At 40.0% G+C, this 27,643-nt stretch overlaps 1 protein-coding gene across 1 annotated transcript in view; it reads left to right on the forward strand.

Annotated features, from left to right (window-relative positions):
- LOC308399566 (copine-8) overlaps positions 1-27,643 on the forward strand; it is a 107,532-nt gene that overhangs the window by 21,908 nt on the left and 57,981 nt on the right. The window contains exons 2-6 of the mRNA XM_080886906.1: positions 12,783-12,823; positions 14,915-14,961; positions 17,229-17,332; positions 20,440-20,479; positions 26,657-26,733. Of these exons, the coding sequence (XP_080743032.1) occupies positions 12,783-12,823; positions 14,915-14,961; positions 17,229-17,332; positions 20,440-20,479; positions 26,657-26,733 (309 nt within the window). The remainder of the gene's footprint in view (positions 1-12,782; positions 12,824-14,914; positions 14,962-17,228; positions 17,333-20,439; positions 20,480-26,656; positions 26,734-27,643) is intronic.

The raw sequence follows: 27,643 nt of genomic DNA on the forward strand, positions 1-27,643 counted from the left end.
AACGCCTCTCTCCACATAATGGGAAGTTGTAATTAAGGAAGGTGGAAAACAGTACTTATCTAGAAAACCAGTAACACTAATGTGTAAACAGTTTCTGCACAGTGGTGTGGATGCTAATCTCAAACGAATGAATCTCAGAAATACAATTCATTTGAATCACAGCAGGAATATTTGGAGGTGGAGCAGTTAATCTAGCCTCCTCATTTGAAGCGGAGCACTGTTTTAAGTATACTTATATATAGTTTAGGGCATTCGGTATAGCTCAAAGGAGCTGCTTCCTCATTTATACAGCGGGATTTCAGTCTTTTTCCAGGAGTCCCTGTCCTGGAAAAAGACATTCACTCCGCTGTCACATCATGTCATGTAATTGACCGTAAAGTCAACATAATGAGGCTGACATAAGGCACACTCTGCACACGGGTTAAGCGATTACTCTGCACTGTAAGGTGTCATGGAAATGTGTGATAACATGGGACTGTTAAAGCTGGCGTTTTTTTTTTAAATACTGGATGGTAGGAAACTGTTAATTGTTATTTTTACATGAAACCACGTTTGAAATGTAGAGTGGAAAAATCTCTTTGTTGAATGTGTTACCAATAACTGACAGCCAAAATGTGCTCATGCACCAACTACGAGAGGCGACAACAGCAAAAATAATATTAATCTGAAAAATGATGATGACAACATGACAAAAAGTTCAATATTTTGTCTAAATTTACAGTAGTCTTCATCCAAAATGACATTTAAACTCTTAAGTTAATTAGACAATTAGACTGACTGAAGAAAAAAACAAAAACTGCAAGTCAAGCGTAAATACTGATTCACAAGGTTGCTTGGATTTCCTGTTTTTGGCTCCAAAATTGAAAATTTGAACAGAAAACGTGGGGTGAGATGATGGCATCATTTACAGAAAAAGAAAATCTTAGCCTCAGAGCTCCAGCTTGAGCCACCGCTGCGCCGCCGCTGCTCTCTGCACCTCCATGTTCTGTGGCTTTTAAACCCCTCTCCTCTTTTCACACTCTCCCTCTCAACTTTTCTCTCTTTCTCTGTGCCCGTGGTTAAGCCTGGACTGCAAATAGAGTCCAAACGACAGAAATAGAGCAGATTAAGACACAGTCTGAAACACACACACACACACACACACACACACAAAAGCTTCCGCTTGCTGCTGCTTTCACAGTTTGGGACAGATAATTAGATGGATTGCTGTTTTTCTTTTTTTCTCAGTATGTAACTCTTTCACTCAACACCTGTGTTTTTCCCGGTGTAGTGCTCTCTCCTCTCCTCTCCTCTCCTCTCCTCTCCTCTCTCTGCCCTCATCGAGTGGGCTAAAAACCCAATTTATTTCTGTAACATTGGACAGGCTTGCAAGGTTCCCAAGGGGTTTTGCTGCTGCGTTGTAGAGGTAACACACTGTCCGGGACGCGGCCTCTGAATCCGGCACTAGGAATGTGTTTGTTCATTTAAAAATAGGAGGGGGGAGATGAAGAGGGGAAGTGGGAAAAGGACGGAGGGGTGGAAGAAAATAGATCAAAGGGAAGGGGAGGCTGAGACCCGAGAGTGGAGGTGAGAAAAACGAAGGTGGGGAAGGTGAGCGACACGCGTATCTCAGCACCGATGGCATCCCTCCGCTCGTTGAGTCGGGTGCAAAAACAACGCAATACAGCAACTGTCAGTCAACTCAGTCAAGTGGTCCCAATTGGCTCTCGGCAGTTGCCATGGTAACTGTCCCCACACTCCTGCTATCATGCAGCTTTCAACCAGCACCACCCCCGATGAGCAAATTCACAGGAGTGTGTCTCCAGTTTGTGTAGGTAGGAGACAAAGAGCAATAACCCCCCTCTGACCCCACATTGAAGCTTCATCATATAATTAGAGGGCTGTCACATTAGCTGGAGATGCTGCTTCACCCTCTCTCTCTGTGTCTGTCACAGTGACATACCTCTCCTCTCCCCCTGCCTTCCCCCGTGTTTTTTTTAAAAGTTATTCCTTTGTGTTTTTACATGCTTAGAGGGAGGCTGACGTGGGAAATGAGCATTAAAAAATAGTCTTTGCTATCCATCTGGTATATCGGATTTCCCCTTCCTGATGCAGTGACTGACAGCTGTCACAGGTGATGCATCAGAGGCAGGGCCGGGATGGCAGGGGACTGTACTGCTATCGTTTGCCCCCAGGAGGGAGGAGGCACGGTTCGACAGCAGTCTGGGATCAGCACTGTCATACCTGCCTGTGACTTTTGCTTGTGTTATGTGAGTTGTACTTTGAATCTGTGCAGCAGAGGGTTAGAGCATGAGACTAAAGTTGATGAAAAAAACAAACAAACTTTGTTTATATGATTCTTGTTGCATTTTAAGAAACTAAAGTAAACAGAACTGCTTGTTAAAAAGTCAATCTGGTCAAATGTTGTAAGTCGTGACAACATTGCTCCTCCATCAGTCATGTTCTTGCAAAGTAACCAGTCTGTGTGTAAGTCGTGACAGTCGTGACAACATTGCTCTATGTAGAGTCTGACCAACCTATCGGTGAGCTGTTATTGAAAGGTATTAGCTATTTATTGATCTATCGGTACCTGGATTTGTCATGGCCTGATGAATGAAAAATGGAAAAGGACAGGTGGGATAAACACCCATGTGGGGGAATATTTTGCCATCCATAGAACTCACTGCAAGCAGAGTCGGGCAGATGGTAATCCAACAAAATCCAGTCCACATAAAAATGTGGGGGAAATCTGTTTGTTTCATGTCTAAAAGAAAAATATATCATCCAAAATATTGTATTGTATTGTTAAATCAACAAATATTGATAATAGTATTAGTAGTAATAATAAAGTAATAGTAAATAGTAATAGTAATAGTAAAGTAACCAGTGAAGTAACCAGTCTGCACAGAGACTCTTCTGTAATGTTGCAAAAAAAGTAGAATATTGTAAATGTGATGTGTTTTTCTAACATAACAGAGACATAATTGAACTTACATTATGATGTCACATCATCAGTTTTATTTTAAACATAGGTGTAACATATTCACAATGTAAAGTTTTGTAAAGTTAATAATAATAATGCAAACATTAATCAGAGATCAATACATGATGTTACTAAGACGATGCCCCAAGAGATCACCATAAGGTAAATTTGCTGTATTTTTTTTTTAACTATTTAGTTAATCGCTTGGACCTTAAAATCTGCAGAGAATTGGTAAAAACTGGTGTTGTCTAGATACTTTGAAGCTCTGCAGTGTGAAGGTTAATGTTGTACACGGGCATATTTTAACCCAAACCACAATAGTTCCTAAATCAAACTAAGTAGTTTTGGTGCCTAAACTTAACTAGCTGGCTTGGAGTAGGTTGCTTAAATAATGAATGAGTTTTAATTAGTGCAGCGTCCCGGCTGCAGGAAATACATTAGAAAAGAGAAGCTTCTCATTACTTCACTTCTAATCTAGTAATAAAACCCCCCCAAAACAAACCAGTGTTAACGCGACATTATCTGTTAGCTAATCATTTTTGTTTTGTATTTAATAAGCATTTTTTTCCTGAGCAGATGTTACATGAACCATGAAAAATGACTCGCCTACGCTCATCGATTTTTAAACGTAACCTTGATCTTATACCAGTCGGGTCCTCAGTTCATCTGCTTTTCTGAAACCAGTTGTTTCAGCTTTTTTTTTTTTTTCCTTTCCTGTTAAGGAGAGCTTTCTTTTGATTGGCTGCCTGAACAGCCAGTGGGTGGGGCTTCCGTGCATAACAGAGATCTCTGCATTCACAAACGCATTAGCATAACATACATACATGTACAAAAAATAAGGAAAAGAAACAACAGCTGTAGTCATTTAACCAATTCTGAAGTTTTAAACGTTTTTGGTAAAAGGCAGAAATGTAGGCGTCCAACAACACAGTCATTAAACTGGGAGGATCTGTGGTCCTCTGCCTGTACTGGCCATCACCTCTACAAAGCCACAGAGGTGACTGCATGGAAAATGGCCTTTATCAGTTGAAAAGTAAATTTTACAGCTGAAATCTCGATTATTTTAGTAGGGCATGCAGGATTTATAATGCAGCAGTTCTTTTGAGGTAGCGAAAAGATTACTGTTATTTAATAACCGTATTTCCACAAAGAAAACCCCCCGAATGAACACATGTAGGAGTAACTAAGTTACCAAAGGGTTTAGCATTTCCTTCACTTAAACATTTGTGATTTGTTTTGTGATCTGGAATCAAGAAAATGAGTTCTCCATCACTGAGCAGCAGCAGAATGACTGGGAGCTAGAGCAGATGCCAAAGGTGGTGTTTGGGAAGAATGACACAGAGAGGAAGCTGTAAACATACCCAAAGTGGTAAGCCTCGGGGTACTTTATTGTAGAAATCAATATTTTGAGAGGGGAATGAGAGGTGCGCTTTTTTTGCCAGTGGTAGAATTTTATTCCTTTCTTCATAGTGTAGACTGCAAAATATTGCACAACATTTAAATCACAAAACTAAAAGCATCAAAATTCCAAATCGCTGCCACGAGATGAGCGTTTCTGGGAAACTCTGTGCTAAAAATACAAACACTATTTGAGTCTTTATTCCTGCAGACCTCTCTGTGACTCGGATGGCAGCTTTTCGCTTTCCGCTGTCTGCCTCTGGATAAAAAGAGAGAAGGAGCGAGAGGAAAAAGAGTGAGCCATGACTCATTCACATTATCCTCTGAAGTGGAAATCCTGACAACGTAATCACACATACGAAAACACACACACACACTCACAGAGTATATGCATGCAGGGGGAGCCCAGGAGCTCATTTGGAGTGCCACCATGTGTGATGTGCTTTGAGCAGCAGTCAGTCTGTAGAGCCTCAGATTCAACTCTTGAATATTCTATTCGGACATGTGCCCCTAACTACACCTCCATGCTGACACATTATTGCAGTGGTGAGAGTGTTTTATAGCATAAATGTGTGTGTTCATCATCTGATGTCTAGGTTTATTCGTAAAGTCACAATAAGACTTCTTAGAGGGTTGTTTTGCTTTACCTCGCCACACTTTTGCTTACAGCGAGAGGAGGCTGTGGCCGCACCGACTTATTTCGAAAGAAGGAGAGTTGATTCACCATTCACCATCACCGCCTGTGATTGTGACAGCAGACACGGGATGACATAGCTGTCACTGTGACTGTGGCTTGTTTCTGTTGTTATGATCTTGGCTGTGACACATTTGTTTTTAGTATGTGCAACACTGACTACATGCAGCACTTGTGGGTGCGTGTGCAGTAATGGTCATGCTGCTGCACTTTGAACCCTTGTGACCAGTCGGGAATACAGTTGTCAGGAAATGGTAACAGATAGAAGTAGAAACTGTAACTCCAGCTAAAGGTACCGTTACAGTGTGCCAATTTAAATGGTTAGTGATCACTAAATGCATCAGTTCTCTTCCTGTAGTTTCTGTTGAGTCTTTATGACAGTCACCAACACATCATGAATCAGAAGTAGTATGAATCTCTTTGCAAAAAATAACCAAGCATCAAACTACAAGGCTGGAAAATGGAACAACTGCAAAAGTGCCAGAAACTGCAGTTCCTCTAATGGCCACTTGAGGAGGGGTCCAAGAGCGAGCACCTCTGTAAGTAAAAATAAATGTTACAGCATTAAAAAGCATTTTTGCACCCCGGTGCCCTCAAGATAATGAAGCTGTCTAATAATGTGTACCTTAGTGCCAAAAACTGCAGATGTTCCAACAGCTGCTTGAGGCCCATCTCAGTCCACCTCTCAGAATCTGTAAAAATGTCCAGCTTAATATTAAACAGCATATTAATTGCCCCGTACAAAAACATGGGCAGTCTCCCTTCATAAAAAAATGTAGGTTGGGGAAATTCTTTTAAGTTCTCACCTGTGTGGAGTCGGTTAATCTTTAAAGTTAGGGGCACGACTGCTGCCGATTGCCGGTATGCCAAACAGGGGGCTGCAGCCAGTAGTTTAGTAGGCCTTGCGTTTCACACCTTTGGCTGTTACTGTGGTGCTGGTGCCTTTAAGAGCATTAAAATGCAATTAGCTGACAAATAGTAACACTCATTGAACTGGGATATTTAATATTGTAGCATTTTATTTATCTGTTACCGGGCACTACTTAGCAGGTATGCGTATCTGTTCCCCTGCAGGATTAAGAGATGTCGCTAGCTAACCTAGCTTGCTGGCGTTAGTGGATAACTTCACCTTCTTATCCAAATATGCTCAATGCTGGCTATGAAAAGATAATACTGTGTCACTCAGAGGACTGACAATGAGGCGTCAAAATGTGGAGTCAAAACTAATTGGCAGTGACCATTTTATATACAGTCTGTGGATCGAAGGCCAAAGTGTTGTGAGGTAGTGTAAACCTTACTAGCCTACTGCACAAAAATAAATGAAACTTGACCTTTCAGGGCTACCATAGTTACACGGTGAAAGTGGTTTGTTCCTTCTCTCCCTAGTTAAGTAAAGATTAGTTATAGTTTGACGGCTTAAGAAGCCATCTTGAATGAGCTAAATCAGAAAAAAGCGAGTGTTAAAGACTGTGCTAAATGAGCATGAGCAGCTCTGCTGTGAGGCCTCACAGTTACTTCAAAACGAATTGACAAAGGGCAAGGATATAATTGTCACCACCGTGTCCTTATTTATTTATTTGTTTTGTTTGTCTGTTATTTTCTTTTGTTTGTAAGGATATTTATTTCCCGGTGTTCCCTGTGCTTCTCTCTGTTTACCTAAGGGTTCAGAAAACGGATGCACTGCTTGTTTAAAAAAAGAAGTGTGTGCTAATCCTCAAATGAGCTCATTCATTTATCAAATAAATGAGTTGTGCTTGCAGTGGTATAATCAGTGTAATACATGAGCTCAGAAAGGGCAAAGCTGAGTTAGTTGCTTTGTTACGTGATTAAGGGGATTTAGAAATAAAAGACTAAGAAAAAAACTATAAAATAACCATAAAATACATCAATACTAAGGCAGAATGGATGCTTGTTTTCATGTTGATTATACTAAATTCTGACCCTACCATGCAAATGTCACAGCAATTGAGAAATTGAGACACATCAAACCAGGCAACAATTCCTCAGTTCTTACCTGACACAAGTAGCATTCTTCTCCTCGTCTCCTCATGAGCTTCAAGGTTTAGTATGTTGTGTGAGGTGCTCTTCTGCGTGCTGTGGTTGTAATGAATGCTTTTGAGTTACTGTTGGAAGCACTCTGACCTCTGACATCAACGAGTATTTTCTTCGAGAAAACTGACGCTCACTTGATATTTTCTTTTTATCGGACCCTTCTCTGTAAACCCTAGACGTAGTGCTGGGCGATATGGAAAAAATATTTATCACGATATGAATTATTTTATATCACGATGACGATATATATCACGATATACCACCTGACCCGTGGTCATCTGGAAAGTACGCAGTCTGTAAACAGCGAGCGCAGAGGGTGCAGTCTTTGTTAATGACATGGATGGTTACGCTCATGTAGGGCTGCGTATCTCTGCTCGTCCATAGGTCAGTCGTCAAGGCATAATGCACGACACTGCAAACATCCGTCTCTACTTTGGCCCGGCATGCGTCATATAAGCGAGGCAACTCGACTTATAAGGACTTTGATGAGGTCACGAAAGCTGTCCTTCTCAACTACATAAACAGGGGCCATGCCTTTACAAATGTAACACGAGACGGCTCCTGTGATTTGTTTATGGCGCTGGGACGTTTTCTTATAAGGGCCTTGTGTGAAAGACTGCTGTATCTTTGGCTAGCTATAGTTTTTCTTTTCCCAACTTGCTCCTGTCGTTCCACAACTTGGTTTAGCTCGGATTTTCTGGATTCTTGAGCATTCTTTTTCGTGGACCTTCTGTAGGTGATAGGAGAGATTTGTTGTGTTGCCATCGGGTGCAGGAATAGTTTTATAGTATAGCTTGCAAATGGGCGTCTTCTGCTCCGTGTTGGTGCTGTTGAACCCAAAATGTAACCAAATCACAGATGTACCCCCTCTTTTCGGTAAAAGTGCTTCCTCTTGGGCTGCCTGTGTAGCTGTCTCTGCCTGTTGCATGTCCGGGCATGAAACTGCAACCTGTCGCACGTCCATCGTTTTGAGTTACCGTAAAGCATGTCGCAAATCCGGGTGCACGTAAAGCAGCACCATGTCGCAAAACCACAAGACGGAGTTTCTTTGCGAAAAATATCATTTTTTCATACTTTATTTTCTCTTGCATAAAGTTAAGAGTATGTATAGTGAGAAGACAACACTAATATATTTGCCACAGGCTTTTTAATGGTATATTTCATGTAATAATTTATAAAATTAGGTTAGAAATGATAGAAATGATAGAAGACAAATGGCACAATAGACACTTTTCTATCATCGACACGATATATATTGTCATCTCGCCCAGCACTACCTAGACGTGTTTGTTTAGGAAAATCCCAGCGGTTTGTCAAATCCTGAGAGTAGCTGGAGCTGTTTGGCACCAGCAGTCACTGCACATTTAAAGTATGGCTGTTCGATATAACGATATGTATCGGATGACTATATGAAAACGTCTATCGTTTTATATTACGCTATCGTTTGTTTTGTGGTGTCGCAAAATAAACCGTTTACAGCAATATTTTTTTCATTGTTTTGATGGTCACTGTATTAGCTATATTTATTTCTTAAACTTCTTTCTTTCTCTTATATTTAAAATAACCAAACTACTGATGGATAAGCGACTGTTTTTACAACGACGGTAAACACTGCTCCGCCGTCCGCTTGTTTATTTTCCACATAAACCTTTCACAATAAAGCGGAAGACCCTGTTGAGATTTTTCAAAATAAACTGAAACGATGACAAACAGAAAGACCAGTCAAAACAAATTGAGGACCTTATTTCTAAACGAGGGGCTACCTCTGTAGCATGGGCATGCTTTGGTTATGAAAAGTCTGACACGGATCACCTATGCAAGAGTCACGTAAAAGAGTATGGAGAGAGTTTACTAATGAGAAGCAAAAAAGAGCTGTCAGGTGCTCCAAATAAAGCTTAGATTCAAACGTTAGAACAGGCTTTTCCCCGCAGCACGCCGTGTAATAAATACTCACAAAGAAAACGGTAGCCGTTACAAGTTATGCCTAAAAATGTATAGTTTCATGCATCGGTCAAAACACTCGACTCCAGGTACACGACGCCAGCTGAAAACACTTCAAACAAGTCGAGTTGCCCGAGATTCACAGAATTTACAGAAAATGTTACATTTTTTAATATATATTGTTGTCAGGACGATAAATGTCTTCTATCGGGATATGAGATTTTGGTCATATTGCACAGCCCTAATTTAAAGTCACTTAAATCACCCTGTTTCTCCATTGTCATGCTGAGTTTGAACTTAGGTTGATCAGATATTTGCATTAATGGGCACTTAAACAGTGTCCATTTAGTTTTTTACTTGCAGTTCATCCAATTTATTTGCTTTAAAATCTTTGGAAATAAATGTACTTGGATTTTATTTACTGTCGACAACACAAACAGGCCTGAGGAGAATTTATATTGCTGCACTATTTGACATTTCCTCCAAAATTAATCAATGTTGGATTGATTTATAGATTACAGTGCATGTTGCATGTTTTCATTATAACTAAATAGGAGTGAGTTATTCATGTGAAGCCCAGTAAAACACAGAACAACTGCACTTTTTAGTTTGCTTGTTTCAGTTAAAAACATAACGTTTTTTCATTGCTGTCTTCTAAAATCAGACAATTTCTAAGGTTTTTAAGCAACAGCACCTACCAGCTAGATCAAAACAGTAATGCTTATTTAGTTATTTACTTTATTGTAAAAGGCACTATGACCAATACACTTGTTGTGTCATTTGACAGTACAGTCTCATTTTTATCATTCTCAATTTTATGTGCTGACTGATGCAGTTAAAAGCAGCCCAATTAAAATCCATTAAACTGACACTTTAGTTTTCAATCAGCAAGAATACTTTCAGTGATCTAAGAAGAATTCAAAGCACACAATTCATTAGCAAAAATAATTTTTCTGACATGTGAGATCTAGTAATGTTGGTTAGCCTAATTAGTGCAGCTCAGCTGACAAACTAGATTTAGGCTGGTGTCTAGGCATGTATCGACAAAGATGCCGCCAAATAGCAGATTTTGTGTTGCTGAAAATATCCCGTGTTGAATGGTGGCATTTGTGGAGACATAAAAATATCTGACTCAGGTTTTTATATCTTTTTGTAATAGACAGACGTGCTGATCAGAGACACAGAGTTTGTGTTCACCTGCAACAGACCACAGAATATTTTCTTGTTATGTTAATCATTGTAACTGGAGGTGTTTTGTACCTTGGATTATGGGTGGACTTGTTCCCGCCCTGTAAACATCTCAGCTGGATTGTTGTGGTCGTGTAGAAATGGTCACTGAGGCCGGTGTAGTCACACCATGGACAGACAACAAAACAAGCAATTAGACATATAAATGATTTGTGTGTCTGTGGATTATGGGAGGAAACTCAAACAGAAATCTGACCTGAAACCTTTAATTTGACATACTCGAGTTCAAATAACCGCGTCAGAGTGACAACAAATCATTATGTGTGCTGCATTTGCAGTAAATGCTCTGACATAAGTGAGGCTACAATTTTCAAATGAGCGACAGAGTGAGCTGAGAAGCAAACAAGCAGGAAGGACCGCCGGGATACCAAGAGGTTGGGTTTTTTTGCTTTTAGAGCAAATGCAAGAGTGAGACAGAGAGAAACATGTCATAGATTGTGTTGATAGGTTCACATGAAAGAAAGACAGAGAGGAAGTAAGTACAGAAACAGAGAGAGAAGTGAGCTGAAAGAAACAAAACTGTGACAGCAACACTGGTACTGGAAAGCGGCTCGAAGCCTTGATACTCTTAAGCCGTCGATGGTTTCAGGGCTTTGTCTTAGAACCTTTAAAAGTCTGCCACAAGCCCTGGGATTGAAAGGATGATGGGAAACATTATCCATATCTTTCATGCCCTTTGTGCAGCCGGGGCATGTCACATGGATTAGAGTGATTGGGAAGAAGATTTCTATTCATGCAGAGCTCTGTTCAGGCTGATTTCACCAAAGTGACAAGTTAGTGATCCTGTTAGTGTTCTGCTCTCTGATCTCTTCTTCTCTCCTCTCCGGGTGTGACTATCCTCAGCATCCTCGATCTTATTATTCAGAAATCAGAAGTAATCATAAGCTGTCATGCTGTTTTTATATCATCTCAGCTTTTTTCTTTGTTGGAGGGGGGGAAGCATAAATTCTTCATGGTTGTATTAATGCCCATCTTGGCTGAAACACAAGTTTGGAGGGCTGCACACTACAATGAGTCATCACTGAGAAGATTAGCTCAAACTTGGTGTTTTTGAAGCAAGGAGTGAAGCACCATGAAGACTGAATTCCCATTAAAAGTTTGAACTTCTATTATTAGTTGTATAAACTAGCGGTTGTGTTGTTATTGTGAATTTATTCTCTAAATGTTGATGTAACCATCAAAAGGTTTTCAGGTATTTGACGTGGAGGATAATAATACGTGCATGTTTTTTTGGGAAGACTTAGTACAGTTTCACTAGCCACACCCAGGCCTGATTACTGCCAGAGCTAGCAAATTAAGAAATCACTTAAATAAAGTGTTGCGACTCCCAGAGAACCATGGAGACAGCCATTATCCTCAAAGGAAGAAAATCTGGAAGAGTCGTGAAGCTTTCGAGGATCGGCCAGCCTAGAGTACCAAAATTACTCCAAGAGTGCAGGTACAACAACTTATCCAGGAAGTCACAGAAGAACCCAGAACAATATTTAAAGATTTGCAGGCCTCAGTTGTCTCAGTTAAGGTCAGAGTTCATGATTCAACAATAAGCAAGAGACTTGACCATGGGAGTAAAAACCACTGTGGACCAAAGAGAACATAAAGGCTCGCCTCACATCTGACAAGAAAAAATGTTGATCCTGAAGACTTTTTGAAAAATGTGGAGTCAGTTTGTGGATCGATGAGAATAAGTTGAACTTTTTGGAAGGTTTGTATCTTGTTAAATCTGACATGAAACTAACACAGCATTTCATACAAAGTACATCAAAGCATCGGTCAAACATGGTGGTGGTAGTGTGATGATCTGGGGCTGCTTGGCTGCTTCAGGACGACTTGCAGAAAATCCTGAAGGAGTATGGCCGATCATCAATTCATGCTCTGAAGCTCGTGCGCACTTGGGTTATGCAGCGGGGACAATGATCCAAAGCAGACCAGCAGATCCTCTCAATGTCTCAAAAAGCAAAACGAAGACTTGATCCGATTGAGATGCTTTGGTATAACCATAAACAGGCCATTCATGCTCAGGAACCCTCCAGTGTGGCTGAATTAAAACAATTCTGCAAAGAAGAGTGGTTCAAAATTTCTCCAAAGCTAAGCAAAAGACTCATTGCCAGTTACTGCAAACGGCTGATTGCAGTTCTTGTTATTAGGTTTAGGGAGCAGTTACTTTTCCTCACAGTGCAAAGTAGCTTTGGATATTGTTTTCCCTTAACAAATAAAATCATCATTCAAAAGCTGCATTTTGTAATTACTCGGGTTATCTTTGTCTGTACTGTATATGTTAACTGTGAATATAAGCAGCATGGTGTCTAATGTGGTTACACAGCACTTTGGATGTTATATTTTTTGTACTCCTGCACCTCATCAGGACGCTTCGCAGGTTTACTGTAAACACAATGTGAAGCCGGGAACATAAATAGTCAGTGTGTTAGCGTGGATTCATTTTCCAAGGCAACTGTGTTTCTAATTATTTTCCATATTGTGTCTCCACAGAAACCTGCTGGATAGGGACACCTTCTCCAAATCAGACCCAAGTAAGACGACATCTCTCTATCGCTCACTAAGACCACGTTTTAGTTAGTTTTATATTTTTCACTGCGTCAGTGAAATATAAAGAGGAAACAAAGGGGATTCCTTGATGATTTCCATGATGTGTCTGTAAACTTTTCATTTGATTTGCATAAAGAAAGGAAACAAAAAGAACAGTGTTAGGAATACATGAGAAAAAACTTGGGAAAAATAAGGGCTATGGGAGCGCTGTAAGGAAATGAAATAAGCAATTAATTTGGAGATGAACGAAGCGCATTTCTTTTGCTGTGACTCAATCTGTGTTTGAGTATTTTCTCACTAAATATGTTGTCTTGGCTTGAGGCACGGCTGACTAATACACAAAGCCTGAGAGCTTGAAAGATTCTCCCTATAGATTCACAGAATGGGCGGCAATTCTCACGCTCCTCTTCCCACAGCTAAAATAAATGTAATAACACTGTCAGGGCTACTGCATAAAGTTGAAGGAGGGCTTCAGCGCTGGCTTGACAAATGTGTCTGCAGACAGTTTAAGCAGGGACTGCATAAAAAAGTACTTGAATATCTTGTTTCTTTTTAAGAAGGCACAGCATATTTACTTCAAGCAGCCATACTTCAGTGACACCTTGCCTGCTGTCCAATATGAAAACTAAGCTCACGCCAAGAAAATATTGATATTCCATTGTTTAGTTATTCTTAATGCTACAAAGAGGACTATCTAGGGATACACCAATCCAAATTTTTACAGTTCTGCAGTACCGACCTGATGCCAGTGTTACACGCATAAGCTGGAAGTTTGACGCTGAAATGTTGCTTTTCTAGTTTTCAAAATAAAATGCAGCAAGAAAATATTTGTTTAAATTACTAGAGATGAAAAAATTCAAAAATTAAAAGACATTTATTCACATTATTTGTTTGCATGAGTCACATGAGGAGTGTGCATGTATGGGTGCGTGTGCATTGGGAGTGAGGGTAGGGTGAGATCGATTTCTCCCTAAAATGAAACAGCGATTGTTGTCATATCATAAAAATAAGATATTGCGATGACTATTGTAATGAACCACTAATACACACACACGTAGTCAGCAAGCAAAACAGAGCATGTCAGCACATTCCCACGTGCATGGATGAAAAATGACTCAAGGTGATGGGGATGGCAGTGATGAGTACAGTGATGAAGATGACAGTGATTAGGAGCAGGAAGCATGGGCATTAACCATAAATTTAGTACTGCTTTTATGCTGAGTAGCTCCTGTGATTATGCTGAGCTCACTGACTTTAGCCCCCTGATATGAAGCAGCCTGACAGGAGGAAGGAGCAAGGAGGTGAAGGAGAGCGGGAAAACAGGATGTCAAAGTTCCTGAAAACTGAACGATACCTTGGATATGTCACTCGGTGGTAAAAAAAAAATACCTAAAAAATCGAAAGAGCAGTGATCTATACAGGCAAACGAAGTTTAAATCTCTCTGTTCCCTCCAAAAGTATCCCCAGTGTTTGTCTGTCAGACGCAAAATCAACATTTTATGTGTCTGCGTGGGTGTTTGGATGTGTACATATCCTCATCAAAGAACATCAAAGGCCTTGAGGAATGAAGTATACGATGAGCGAGCTGCGTAATTTGCTTTTTAGAGAACTCTCTTGTTTCGAGAAATTGCATAATCACCCGAAATGATGTCTTTCACAATCTGAAGCCGGCGAATATAATGCACATATTCGTGACTCGTGAATGACACTATTAGACGCTTTGATGTTTTTCTTTGTTTAATATATATTTCTAATTCAAGCATTTATGGCTTATCAGTCATATTCTAATGGATCCATGAAATACCATGACATTTGATTTGTTTTTTGATTTTATTTGCTTGCTGTCTTATGAAGTAAGGCTCTCCTATTCATCCGTTAGTCAGCCAACCTGTCAGATAGTTAAAAGCTGGTTGTAAATACCAATATAATAATATTTATTTAGACTGCTTGCCCGTTTCTTATATATTATACATGATTATAAAGTAGACACTGACTAAAATGGCTGGGCAGTTGCTAAGTGAGTGTTAGTAAGGAGTTAATGATTAAAACTACTGTTTATGTGCCTCTTTTTACAGTATGTGTACTCTACACACAAGCCATGGGCAACAGGGAGTGGAGAGAGGTGAGTGTGTGCAAACCGGGTTTGAAACATTTCCTTCCATTTTATTAAACTTCTGTCCACTTCACTGCTGTCTTTCCATGTACACACTATGGAGAAAACAGAGTTCTTTTTGCATAGTTGCTAGAAATTGGCTGAAATTGGTCAAGTCATGTCAGAAACAGTGAGAAAGATTATTCATTAGTCTTTCCAGGAATGGATGCCCCAACAATTTCACCACAAGGCCAGTCATGTAATGCTCTGACATCTCAGACTCCACAGCGCTCGGTTAAATTTCATAACAATAAAAGTTACTTTTATCTGTTCCTTTATCACAAGGGGTCACCTTAGCAGGTAGCTCTGTCTGTACACCGGGTGCCCTTCCTAGCACAACCCCTAAAGGAGAATTGCTACTCTGGTTTTAATTAAACCAGCAACCTTTTGCTTATCAAGCAAATGTGCAAACCACTGCTTGCTTTGCAGCCACACGGCATGGGCTCCTTGCAGTCAGCAAGCCAACCATGAACTCTGTACACCAAAGTATTCCACAGTCAGATGTGCAACCATCTGACAGCTAAAGCAACAGGACAGTGATTCCAAGCAACGACGGTAAATCCAGAACAGAATTGCTGAAATAGATAAGAATCAGGGTGTTGCACTGAAAGCCTTGCATTAGCAGATACCCACAAACCTCAGTGATCTTAGGCGATGTTTTAAAGAAGAGTGGACCAAAGTTCCTCCATAACGATAAGAGACTGATAAAGTCAGAAAATTGTTATCTAAAGTTATCGCTGCTAAACGTGTTTCTACAAGCTATCACATAACACGGTGTTTTTCACGCACAGCTTCTACATTTCAGTTTTGTTTCTGTTAAATAAATAACGATACTCTATAATCTGCCACGCGTTGTTGTTCATCTGAGGATGTTAAACTAAACCAAATCATTTTTTGTCATATCCTGAGTCATAAAACCTTGGCATTGAAAAAGGGTTTGCTTTCTTTTTCACAAATATCAGCCTGTTGGTAACACTTTAATTAAGTCAAAGGGTCACGATGAATCATCTGCACAAAATTTCATTTCCAGTAGCAGGTGAGATTTTTCAATTTGGACTCAAGTGGTGGCTGGGCCTACGTACGTTACCTATGCCAAAAAAACTAAAACACACCTCAATATAAAAAGACTAGCTCTATTAAAACCATTCTTATATACACAGTGTTTAAGGTTTGGTTACTTTCAGCTGTGGTTTACAAGTTAGAAAGGTGACATTTAACACTTGTTTGGTGTACGCACCCTAGCCTCTACTACTATATTAGTGCAGTATATATTTCGGCAAGACCAACAGACAAAAGAAGTAAAATAATGTCCTGCAAGTATTTTTAAATACTAAGTAGCTACGGGATATTGTCGAGGAAAGTAGAAAATATTAAAGTGTTGTATACACTCTAAATACAGCTCACAGTACTTTATAAAATGTTTATGACATGGATGCAATACCAAAGTGTTGCATAATACACAAAGTGCAACAATACAACTGTTTTCAATCCGGCGTTTGTGGGATTTGAGGCATGTTATGTTAGTGATTCAGTGAGGGAAGAGATTCAATGTGCAAATGTAGTTTCCTTGATTAGGCCTAGGCTAATGACGCTGTGAGATTTAATTGCCTGCTTTTGTACAGTTCAGGTATCTGGAAATGACGCGAAGATTTACAGTGTAAACTGAAAGGCTTGTGATGTAGTAGTGCTCGAGAGTTAGTAGAAATAACCAACAGCCACCACTTTATTAAGAGAACGCATGCACGTTTCATTACGATCGAGCCGCCATCAACAATACGTTTTACAGTAAATATTCATGAATGCAAATCAGGGGGCAATTCTTTCAGCACCAATCATTCGCAGTTATTCATAGATCCGAGTAGCCCGTCATCTCCATGCATTATTAACCGGCTGAGTTAAATGCCAAATCGGAACCCAACTGACCCCATTTGACTTGATACTTCAGCTGCGGTGCATTCATTACACTAAAGCTGTACATAATCTTCTGTAACAAGCCTCTCGCCTAATGTGTCTCCTGAGGAAAAACCTGCAGGTGGATACAATATTTACACGAGTCACTGCAGCGTCATAAAGTGCTGGTAAAAGCTGTGATTTGGGAAAGGTTAGAGCTTTTAAGCGTGGCGAGTTGCAGAAATGTATACTCACATATTATAGATTGTAAACTTGTAGACTGTAAAAAGTTGAATGATTTCCAAACTGTTTGTCTCCTAATCTTTGTTTTTCTTTTTTTTGTCTAGTTTGGCAGAACAGAGGTGATTGACAACACGCTAAACCCAGACTTTGTTCGGAAATTCATTCTGGACTACTTCTTTGAGGAGCGACAGAACCTCCGGTTTGACCTGTAAGTAACATGTACAAGTGCGTGTGTGTGTTTCTGCATCACTGTGACATGACTAGTTCCTAAACTTGCATTTAAGACTCTGGATATAGATGATGTTATAGTTCACTGAATATCGGTTTGGCTTTCATGAAAGCTTTGAGAGGTATTGAAATGAAAAATTCTAAGTGGTAAATGTGGCTGTTTTTACCATAGTCACAAAGATGATTGTTATTTCCATCTCTATGGTTCTGAGGCTTCTCCATGCTTAAGCAAAGAAAGTAGGAGGTCGGAGCAGCAGCAACACCTCCTGTGAAAGGTGGGTGGGTGTTGCACCAGAAGCCTCCTTGTGATTGCTTTGGTTCCTAGCAGATTACCACGGTTGCCCATAGTTTGCAGTCTTTATATACTGTATCTAATGCATGGATTTAGACTGTCTTGTCTCATATATTACTAGTACACAGCTCTGATTCTCTTCTGCTGGTGATGTCCTGATGACTGAGTCATGTGCTATGAGCACAGCTGTCTCATACTTCTTTCCATGGAGGCAAAAGATTCTATCTGTAGGGTCTTAGATTAGGTGAGGGGATTCTCCATCTCATGTGGCTCTCAGGTCACATTTGTTACTGAATTATGGGGCTTTCAGTGGCTTTATTATTTATATTCTAATCTATAAAGCAGGGAGCCATGGCGACAGCACCACCGGGATCTCAAAGTTCTCCCGTGAAGAGGAGCTAGTGTGTCTGCGTCGATGTTAGTCGATTCATGATAGATAGCAAAACGAGGGAAAGAACAAGGTAGACACACACAAAGACGTCAAATGTGACTTTGTAACCCAAACAAATGTGGTCTCTATTTCATATCTGCTCTTGACTAAGACTGCACGTTAAGCCAGGAGTAATGTGTTGAGCTCATATGTACAGGAGGTGTGTCGCAGGGTCTTGTGGTGGAGAGACAAAACCCAAATTGATGCGTGCAATTTGTGTGTGCATTGCCACATGCGTGACCATGGTGACAATGTGCGTGTCTGGGTGCATGTGTTTGTGAGTTTGTGTGAAGTTTAGCAGGTAGCCATAACAACCAGGGTTTCTGGGGGATGGCGGCTGCTCCACTTGTGTTCCACACCATGTTACAGCCCGGTGTACATTTTCACATGTACACAAACAAGTTACTTTCTGTGTTTTACCGACTTTGTGGGGCTCAGTTATTGAACTGTTATTTGCTTATGAGTGTTGTAGTATTTCAGATGAAATGAAGATGAGCTGAATGATGGGAGAGACTCCGATGTTTACCGCTTATGTCACTGCAACCGAAGCTTCTTAAGCAAATGATCTTTAAGCTAAATTTATGCCCTATTGGCTCTATGTGGACGTTTTTAGTGGCTTCCCCGCCTGTCTTCTGTTGCTCTCTTACATTAGAGGTGTGCAGGTTTTGGATTAGCACTTATCATTGTATTTGCAATATCAGGTGAGCAAGTTTAAATCTATTGGAAGAATGACATCTCATAGAAAGATGGGGACATGTAAGGACATCTGTGTGTTTGCGTGTTGCGTCTATGTCTGCTCATTGGTTATGTGATTATAAATGAATGAATGCATAACTCTGTGTCTCTTGAGTGGTTTTCTGAATGGAACTGGACATCTGAGGGAAAAAACAAACAGGCTTTTTGTGGGTCTGTGAGTAGGTTATGTGCCATTTTCAGTAACATTCAGCGTGTGCATCCGTGTGTGAGACTCCTATGTGTGGCGCTTTTGGTGAATGTGTCTATCATAGACTGCATATAAAAGATAGCCACCGTGATGGCTCCCATTGAGTGAAAGTCATGCCTTGAAGTCTCGAGGGTCTTCACTGTCGCCGCCTTGATGTGATTTGGTTTTGGTCTGAGGGACACTGCAGTCTTACACCAAGAAACAATCTTTGGGAACAAAGAAATTTGAGTAATGTGAAATCTTTTCCCAAAAAGCCTTTTATATAATGAGACGTTCCAACTACAGAAGTTGACCTCAGCTGGCCATTAGAAATAGTACAGGTTTAAACCTCAAAAGCTACAGTGTCTACAGTATCCGGATGTGTGCGTGCAGCCTTGCTGCTTCTCTCATCAACGACTGTATGTCGCTGGTCCTGCTGGCCTGCAAAGGGTAACGCTGTCTGAGATGATACCAGATTGAAGAATGTTTACTCCCTCAGGCTTATGGCAGTGAGATCTCTATGAAAACAAAACAGTTACGGAGCAGAGGTTGTGAAATACTACAGTATGTCCTCTCACTATGAATTATGATAGTGCATTGTGTTCCACAGGGCTCACTGTGAAGTATAGTGCACTGATATATGTCTTTAATTTTACACTTCCCTAAGCTGAGGCATATACCGATATCATTCTAAACAGCTAAAAAGATAAAAAGATAAAGCACGTCACATGTCCCACTGAGTTGAAATGGGACATTTTAAATATTGGTTATGCTTGGATTTGGATTAAAGGAGAATCCTGCCACACACAGAATATACTGTACATCACCTTTAACATCCATGTGAGGTAACAAAATTGCCTAGCATTTCTCCCCCACTGTATTACCCAGCAGAGGCCAATCCATATTTAGTGGTGGGTGAAATGACCTGAGCTGTGAAATGACCTCAGATTGCTGAGTGAATGGGTCGCCTGATTGCCTCCCATTCTTCAGAGCTGGAGGGGCTATTTCTGGAGAAGTTTGTCTCGCTTCAAATATTGTGTTTTTAAGAGGTTGCCAGGTGAAACTGAGGATTGAGAGTTGTGAGTACTGTTCAGACGTGTGTGACAGTAATGAAAATAGATGAAAACAAACGAGGACAGACTTCTTCACCTAGCAAGTCAGTAGTTCATCGTTTCTGTTTCAGTCGTTCACACGTATGGCCTCGCAGATATACTTGTGACTGCCAATTAGTCCATTTAGTGTCATTTTAATAGAGGATGACTGTGATCCTGCAATGTTGGGAAGTGAATTCCCAGAGCCTCCGCTGAGATTCTGCGTGACAAGATGCTTAACCCCATTACTGATTTACCCTCTCTGTAATCCCTTTTGTGTTCCCAGCCGAGCTCCTGTCACCCTCCATCACTCTCTAATGCATTCACAGTGTGTTTTTGTTTTTTTCTGCAGGTATGATGTCGATTCGAAGAGTGCCAACCTGTCGAAACACGTGAGTGCTTGTGTATTGTTTTGTGTTTTTGTGAACGTAAATGCTGACCATATCATTACCTGTCATTAGACTCTTTCCAACCACATAAGAGTACTCCGGTCATTAGTCTGCTGACTTGTGGTGTGTTCAGGACACACTTGAATAAATAATAAATAAAGGCAAATGTGTGTCAGTGCAAATCGAATGTATTTAGAATTCATGAAATTGTCAGCTAGAGTTGTATGATTCAATTTCAACTTCGTTTGGTCTGAATATATCTTTATGCCGAACAAATGTAGCCCTTATGTTAGGTACAGCTTGCTCGGACATGGAGCTTTAATTCTTAGTGGCATAAATTAAACAATTCCTCACAGATTTTATTCCATATTGACATAACAGCATCACACTGTTGCTGCAGATCCATAATGCAAATCTCCCATTTCACCACATCCCCAAGGTGCTCTATTGGATTGAGATCTGATGACTGTAGAGGCCATTTGAGTACAATGTACTTATTGTAATGTTCAATAAACCAGTTTGAGGTAATCTGAGCTTTGTGATATGGTGTATTATCCTGCTGGTAGCAGCCATCAGAAAATTGGTACGCTGTGGTCATAAGTGTTGCTGGATGGCCAAGGTCAGCAACGGTACTCAGGCTATGGAGTTGAAATGGTGCTCGGTAAATACTAAGGGGTTCACAGGGTGCCAGAAAAATATCCCCCACACCATTATATCACAAGCACAGGATGAACTGTTTATACAGGGCAGGATGGAGCCATGCTTTCATGTTGTTTATGCCAGATTTTGAGCCTGCCATGTAAAACTCACAACAGATAACAAGACTCATCAGACCAGGCAATGTTTCTGAAACACTCACATCTGGAACCAACTACTGTGCAACTTTTAAAGTCACTTAAATCATCTGTATTCCCCCTTCATATGTTTACTTTGACCAAGTCTACACATCTAAATGCATTGAATTTCTGCTGATTACATCTTTACCTTAAGTAGCAGTTGAACAGGTGTGCCCAGGAAAGTGACAGTTGAATGCATAACAAAAAAACACAAAAACATCAAAGGTTTTAAGAGATGGCTGTCTACATGGACCAAAGTCTATAAATAAGAATATAAGGTGACAAGAGAATTGGCATTAAAAATCTTGATATTCGCGTATTCAGATGTGTGTGTGTGCACATTTTTTTTTCTGTCGGAGGTTTCTTCCTGTTAAAAGGGAGTTTTTCCTTCCCACTGTCACCAAAGTGTTTGCTCATAGGGGGTCATATGATTGTTGGGTTTTTCTCTGTATGTATTATTGTAGGGTCTACCTTAAAATATAAAGCGCCTTGAGGTGACTTATTGTGATTTAGTCCTATATAAATAAAATTGAATTGAATTGAATTGATGCAGCATGCTGATTTGCAGAATCTGTATATTCTTTCATGTCTGCTCTTTTTAGTCTCTTTTTAAAATATGTCCACCGCGGTTTGTTGTTAACTGTCTTTTCTCTACATGAGTGATATTATCAGTCTGCGCTTTAACAAGTGATTTAGGAAACAGCTGTTTACATGCATCACTTTGATCCATTTAGTGAGATTCACTGTGTGTGTATATATCTCAGTGGCTTGGGTTTCAGTGTAATCTTGCTTGCACACACCTGTACTTATAACATCAGCTTTATGGTGATATCTTAGACACGTTTGAGCATGGTGGTTGCTCTAGTAACAGGACAATGACGTGAGCCTGACTATCCAAGTCGCAGAAAGTCACAGCAGCAGTGAAAATGATGGACGGCAATAAAAAGAGTAGCTGAGGATGACAGAGTGGATATCGTTTTTACACAGCTGTCTTTTCTCCTTTTTCACTCAGTGTCCATAACACACGTTGCTGTGTTTGTCACACTTGCATGTTTCAGAACAGATTCGATGAAGCACATTTGGGTTATGCTGCAAGACAATGATCCAAAGTAGACCAAGTCCACCTCTGAATGACTCAAAGGAGTAAATGAACTGGTTCTTAAATAGCACTTTTCTACTCTACCTGAGCACTCAAAGTGCTTTATACACCTTAGCTCCTTCATCCATTTTATACAAGCACTTTTTTTCTATGCTTAAGTGCTTTCTAACATTCACGCTCCTATGGTTGCATCGGTGAGTGGCATGGAGTTCAGTATCTTGCCCAAGGATATTTGGCATGCAGATGGAGCAGCCAGGGATTGAACCACCAACCTTCTGATCAGTGGGTTACCTGTTCTAACCCTTGAGTTCCCCGCTCAAACTCTCCAACTCGACTGAACGGAAGAGTAGACCACAATTTCTCCAACTCACTGACAGTTAACGCTTGATTGCATTCCTTGCTGGGGTGGGTGGCACAACCTGTTATCAGGTTTAGGGCGTAATTAGTCTTTCACATATGGCCAGGTAAGTTGGAATTGTTTTCTTCTCATAATAAATAAAATAATAATAATATAAAAAAAAAAACAATTTCGGATTTTCTGTTATGATCCTTTTCTGATATTTAAATTTGTTTGATGATCTGAAACATTTAAGTGTGACAAACATGAAAAAAAATCTAAGAAATCAAGAAGGAGGGGGATAGTTTTTAACTGAACTTTATATTAGGAACTCGTCAGTCCAGTAATGTAGAATAGTTGAGCATTTTAAAAGTAGATCTCATGTTGTAAAGTTTATAAAAGGTTATCCAAAGTCTTTACTTCGATTTAACCAAATATTTGTTTTCTCCAACTGTAACCAAGCAGCAGGTGAAAGCAGACCACAGTCTTACACACTCTAAACGACTCTTTTGTTTCAGACTGTACTTTTTGGAAAGTGTGTTTGCTTTTCAACCTTCACTCACTTGACTTTTGTGTCAACGTCTACCTCTGAGCACAGCTGCAAACAGCCAATGCTGCTTTTCCCCAAGGTGAAACACTGGAGCCATTAGTTCTTATCATTGCATGGCGTTTAGTATCCAGCTCAACAAGTCTGCCTGCGTAGCATATTACAGACACATACCCTTTATGGTGATGTAAAAAAACAAGAAGAAATAATGGTAGCATTTTTGTACACTTCAAATGGAGCATTGTGTACTAAACTCCATCTAAATGCCAACATGTCCTCTGTTCTATTTCTCCCTCTAGCAACACTGTTGTCAAAATGATCTATTTTCTTCTTTTATGGTATTTCTTCAGCCCAGTTATAAGCCAATACAAGTAAATATAATAGCTGTAATTGGAACCTTTGTGGAGGCATTGTAGCCAGGCTTATATTTCACCTTCACTAAGGCCCCATGCACCTGTTGACTGCTGTGCGTTATCATTATGTGGCCTCCGGCTAAATAGGCGCAAATGGAAGTACAACAGTCACACTGATTTTAATGCAGAGCCACAGTAATCGTGTTTTATGTTTTGACCTTAAAAAAAAACCCCAAAACCATATACTTTACCTTATCACTTACTGTTTTGCCGAACATCGTTTCTAAAATTGATTGCTCACATTTATAAAGACTGCAAATGTACTGCTGGCGTTTATATGACAAGTGTATGAAATAAAAGGAGATAAATTGGGTGCTACAGTGCAAAACACAGTCTCCAATGCAGGTTTAGTCTCTTAATATTTCCCTTCAGGATATTTCTTTTCTTATTTTATTGGGTTTGATGTCTCTCTGGATGCAATCATTTCCTCTTGTGATGCCCCTAGCTGTTTCTTTTTTCTTTTCCTCTTTTTATCCTCTTTCATTGCCATACCCTTGTTCTCTCACTCTTCTGTTTTCCCTCCGTGCTCTGGATTTGCTCCCCCTTGGCTCACTCGTTTGAAATCAATAATCTCATACAGGCAGAGACAGCAGCCTTGGTGTGGCTCCTATGGGGGAAGCCGGGGAGTTAACCCATTAGATGGTGTTTTAACATTGGGAGCTGTAGGCTGCGGACTCAGCTGGGACCTGGGTGAGAACTAGTGTGGCACCGAAAAGCACCACTGAACGACACAGGAAATCATTCCTGCCTGTGGCCATCTCCCTGTACAACGCATCCACTTAACACACTGTTTGCTGCTACAGCTACACATGTTTCTTTTCCAAATATTTATTTATAAGTGACTTATGTATGTATGTATGTATATATATGTATATATTGTACTATTCTTAGTTAGCGTATTGTCTGTCTTGTCTTAATGTTGGTTTAAAATGGAGCACTGTAACAAAAAATAATTTCCCCCAGGGATCAATAAAGTATTCTGATTCTGATTCTGATATAGAAGGAAAAGCAGAAAGAGTAAGGATGAAAATAAAACACTCAATGTTGGTGTGTCCAGTTCGGTTTTTATCCATATATCTGGGTCGTTCCATATGACATTAACCAAATTTGAAACATGTTCCCTGAAAAATAGGGTGTCTTTTGTACAGTAAGTGCAGTATATTCACATCGTGTGCTTTTTGATTGGCTTTTTTTAATGTAAGAGGTAGCTACTAAAAATGTCTGGGCTAAAAGAAATATATTTAATATTTAGGCTTTGGTTTAAAAATCATAACAAATAGCCAGGTTTCAGATGTTTCAATAGTAAAACTGCACTAGTACCACATCTGCAATGTGGTACTAGCAGAAACAAGCACTGGTACTCTTCATTGCTGTAATCTGCTTTCTGATCATTTACAATAAATAGTTTAAATATAAACTGCAGGTAAAGAATTTCAAGCTTCACATCACCAGATGGAAAAGCATATGTGTCCTTCTTTTAAACAAGATCTTTTAGCTGTGATTCCTTCTTTGTCAGGACAGAGGCAGATTTCTCTGTGCAATGATCCATCAGCAAAACATCCCCTTCTCATTTGTTTTGAGCTGTTTTCTTGAGTTTAGTAATTGCTAATTATTATCTAACATAGTATTTTACTGGCTTACTGCCTGAAATTAGCTATTATGGTATGTTTCCTCTTTCCTATGTTTTTTTTTATATAAACATGCGTTGTGTTTTTTATTGTAAAACCACCGATTGTGTATCGATAAGAAATCAAGAAACATGAAAGCCCACAGTGACAGTTGAGCCTATAAGTCAACAGAGTTTCAAGCCTAAAGCTTTTAAACATCAGGAAACTTCCAGAATTAAATAGCTAATAGTGAATTCCCTCTAGTTATCTTCCAATACTGCAGGTGATAAAACTGGTCATAACACAGTCTTGTCAAATTGTATATATGAGCTTTAAAAAGCTATGAGATACCCCCCAAAATGATTATAATCCTTTTGAAGATGTAGATTTAGATTCATCTGCTCACATTCCCTCGTTCTTTGGATCTCATAAAATAGTTCATTTCTTTCTGTAAAAGTGCTGAAAGGTGCTACACCCACACAGCTATTTTTCTCATTAAATATTTTTCTTGCTCATGCTGTTATATATTTAGCCATTAGTTGCATATAGCCAGTTCTCAGATGGACCTCATGTAGGCAGCAGACACAGTTGCTAGGTAATTTGTGGATTTACGGGTTCACCTCTACATGGTGGATGGAAATTATCATTATTATTTTGGTCTAATTTCGGCACACGTTTCCACCAAAACAAATATGTTCATAGCAGACTGACACTGTGTGGCTGCAGGAATGTAATTGTGATGAGATAGATGGGAAGAGATAAAGCTGAGAGGCTAATCAATGGACCAAAGAGAATCCGATATGTTAGTGGTGCTTGGAGCTGCTCTGGTCAAATATTAGAGATACTATCTAACAAAGACAAATGATCTAACCCCCAGTTAAAGACCCATGAAGAAGGCATGTTTCTATAATCCTTATTTAAATATATTTATATGGGAGAAATTAGGGTTTTATGGGTGTCATGTTTTCTGAAGGCTGGTCATTTTTGACACTGAAAAGCAACTTATCATTGTTTTAAATCCATGAGGTTTCTAGGATGCGGCGGGTGCACTCACGTCTCTGGCTCTCTCAGCATCAGCTCTAAAGCTTCAATATGTGAAGGCAGTTTAATTTCCCAAGGAAGTGGAGGAGCACACTGGGGCAGGTGTGAGGGCTGGTGGGAGGAAGGCTCAGTTTCTTCTTGCTAATATGATCTATCAAAGGTGAAGGTAGTGGTATTTGAAAAGACTTGGGCCTTTGGGGGTGGACTCTGTATTGATCAGCAGGTCAGGTTTGGGAGTAATGCAATGTCTGATTGACAAAAAACATGTGTCGGCTCACTTCTTTCTCCTTGACTCTGCAGGACTTTCTCGGACAAGCCCACTGTACTCTGGGAGAGATAGTCGGATCGTTGGGCAGTCGCTTGGAAAAACCTCTTGGGTGAGTAGGAGCTCAGATAGCTGTAGCAGAAAAAGGTGTGCAGACATCTCAATGAGTATCTGATCAAAAGTCGCATGAACTGCAGGTGCACTAGCAGAGTTATATCCACAGTCTGCAAATTTTAGTCAGGCCTGATGATAGTGGCATCAGCCCAGATTCACAAAAACACCATAAAGATGTTTTTATCAGAGAGAAATGGAGAAATGACATATTTAGCTTGAAATTTTGACTCTTCAAACTAGATGAGCGAGAGCAAATCTTTGTCTCTTCACATTATATTTCCCTGGGCTAATTTGCTAATTTTTTAAATACATTGTTGATTATTGACAGCCACAGTGGCTTATTGATTACCGCTGTCACATTAACAAATAAACCTGCATTGTTTTTATTCGTCCTCGTGTTATCGTTATTGTATTTGTAAGCAGCTAATTCAGTCTTGTTGTGGTTCTTTATCACTCTTGTCCACAATGCTGCTCTAGTGGCCTCCTCTTATTTACATATTTTCTCTCTCATGAGAAAGCCCACTTGGCTTTCTCTCAATTGAGTCTCTTTAATCCAATTAGCTTGTTCATTTGAAGCCTCGATGAGCCTTTAGATCTGCAAAGAGCGTTGTTAAGGGGAGAAATAACAGGGAACATTGTCAAGAACCTGGCAACCTGTGTGTGTGTGTGTGTGTGTGCTTACTGCATATCTCCTCTTCACGTCAAAGCAAAACTGTCATCCTGTTGAGTAGGAATCGCCATGGTGATTGCAGAGGCAGGTTTCCCATGGAGAGGGAAGGAAGGAAAGCGTGCACGTCTTTGGAGTGGTCCACACATATAGTTCAGTTGTATTTCTCTTGATTATTTACATTTGCACGCACACAAAAATGTTTGCTTGGCTATATTTCTGGGTACAAGATGAGCCCCTT

The sequence above is a fragment of the Rhamphochromis sp. 'chilingali' genome, assembly GCF_963969265.1.
Source record: "Rhamphochromis sp. 'chilingali' genome assembly, chromosome: 7".
Classification (NCBI taxonomy): domain Eukaryota; kingdom Metazoa; phylum Chordata; class Actinopteri; order Cichliformes; family Cichlidae; genus Rhamphochromis; species Rhamphochromis sp. 'chilingali'.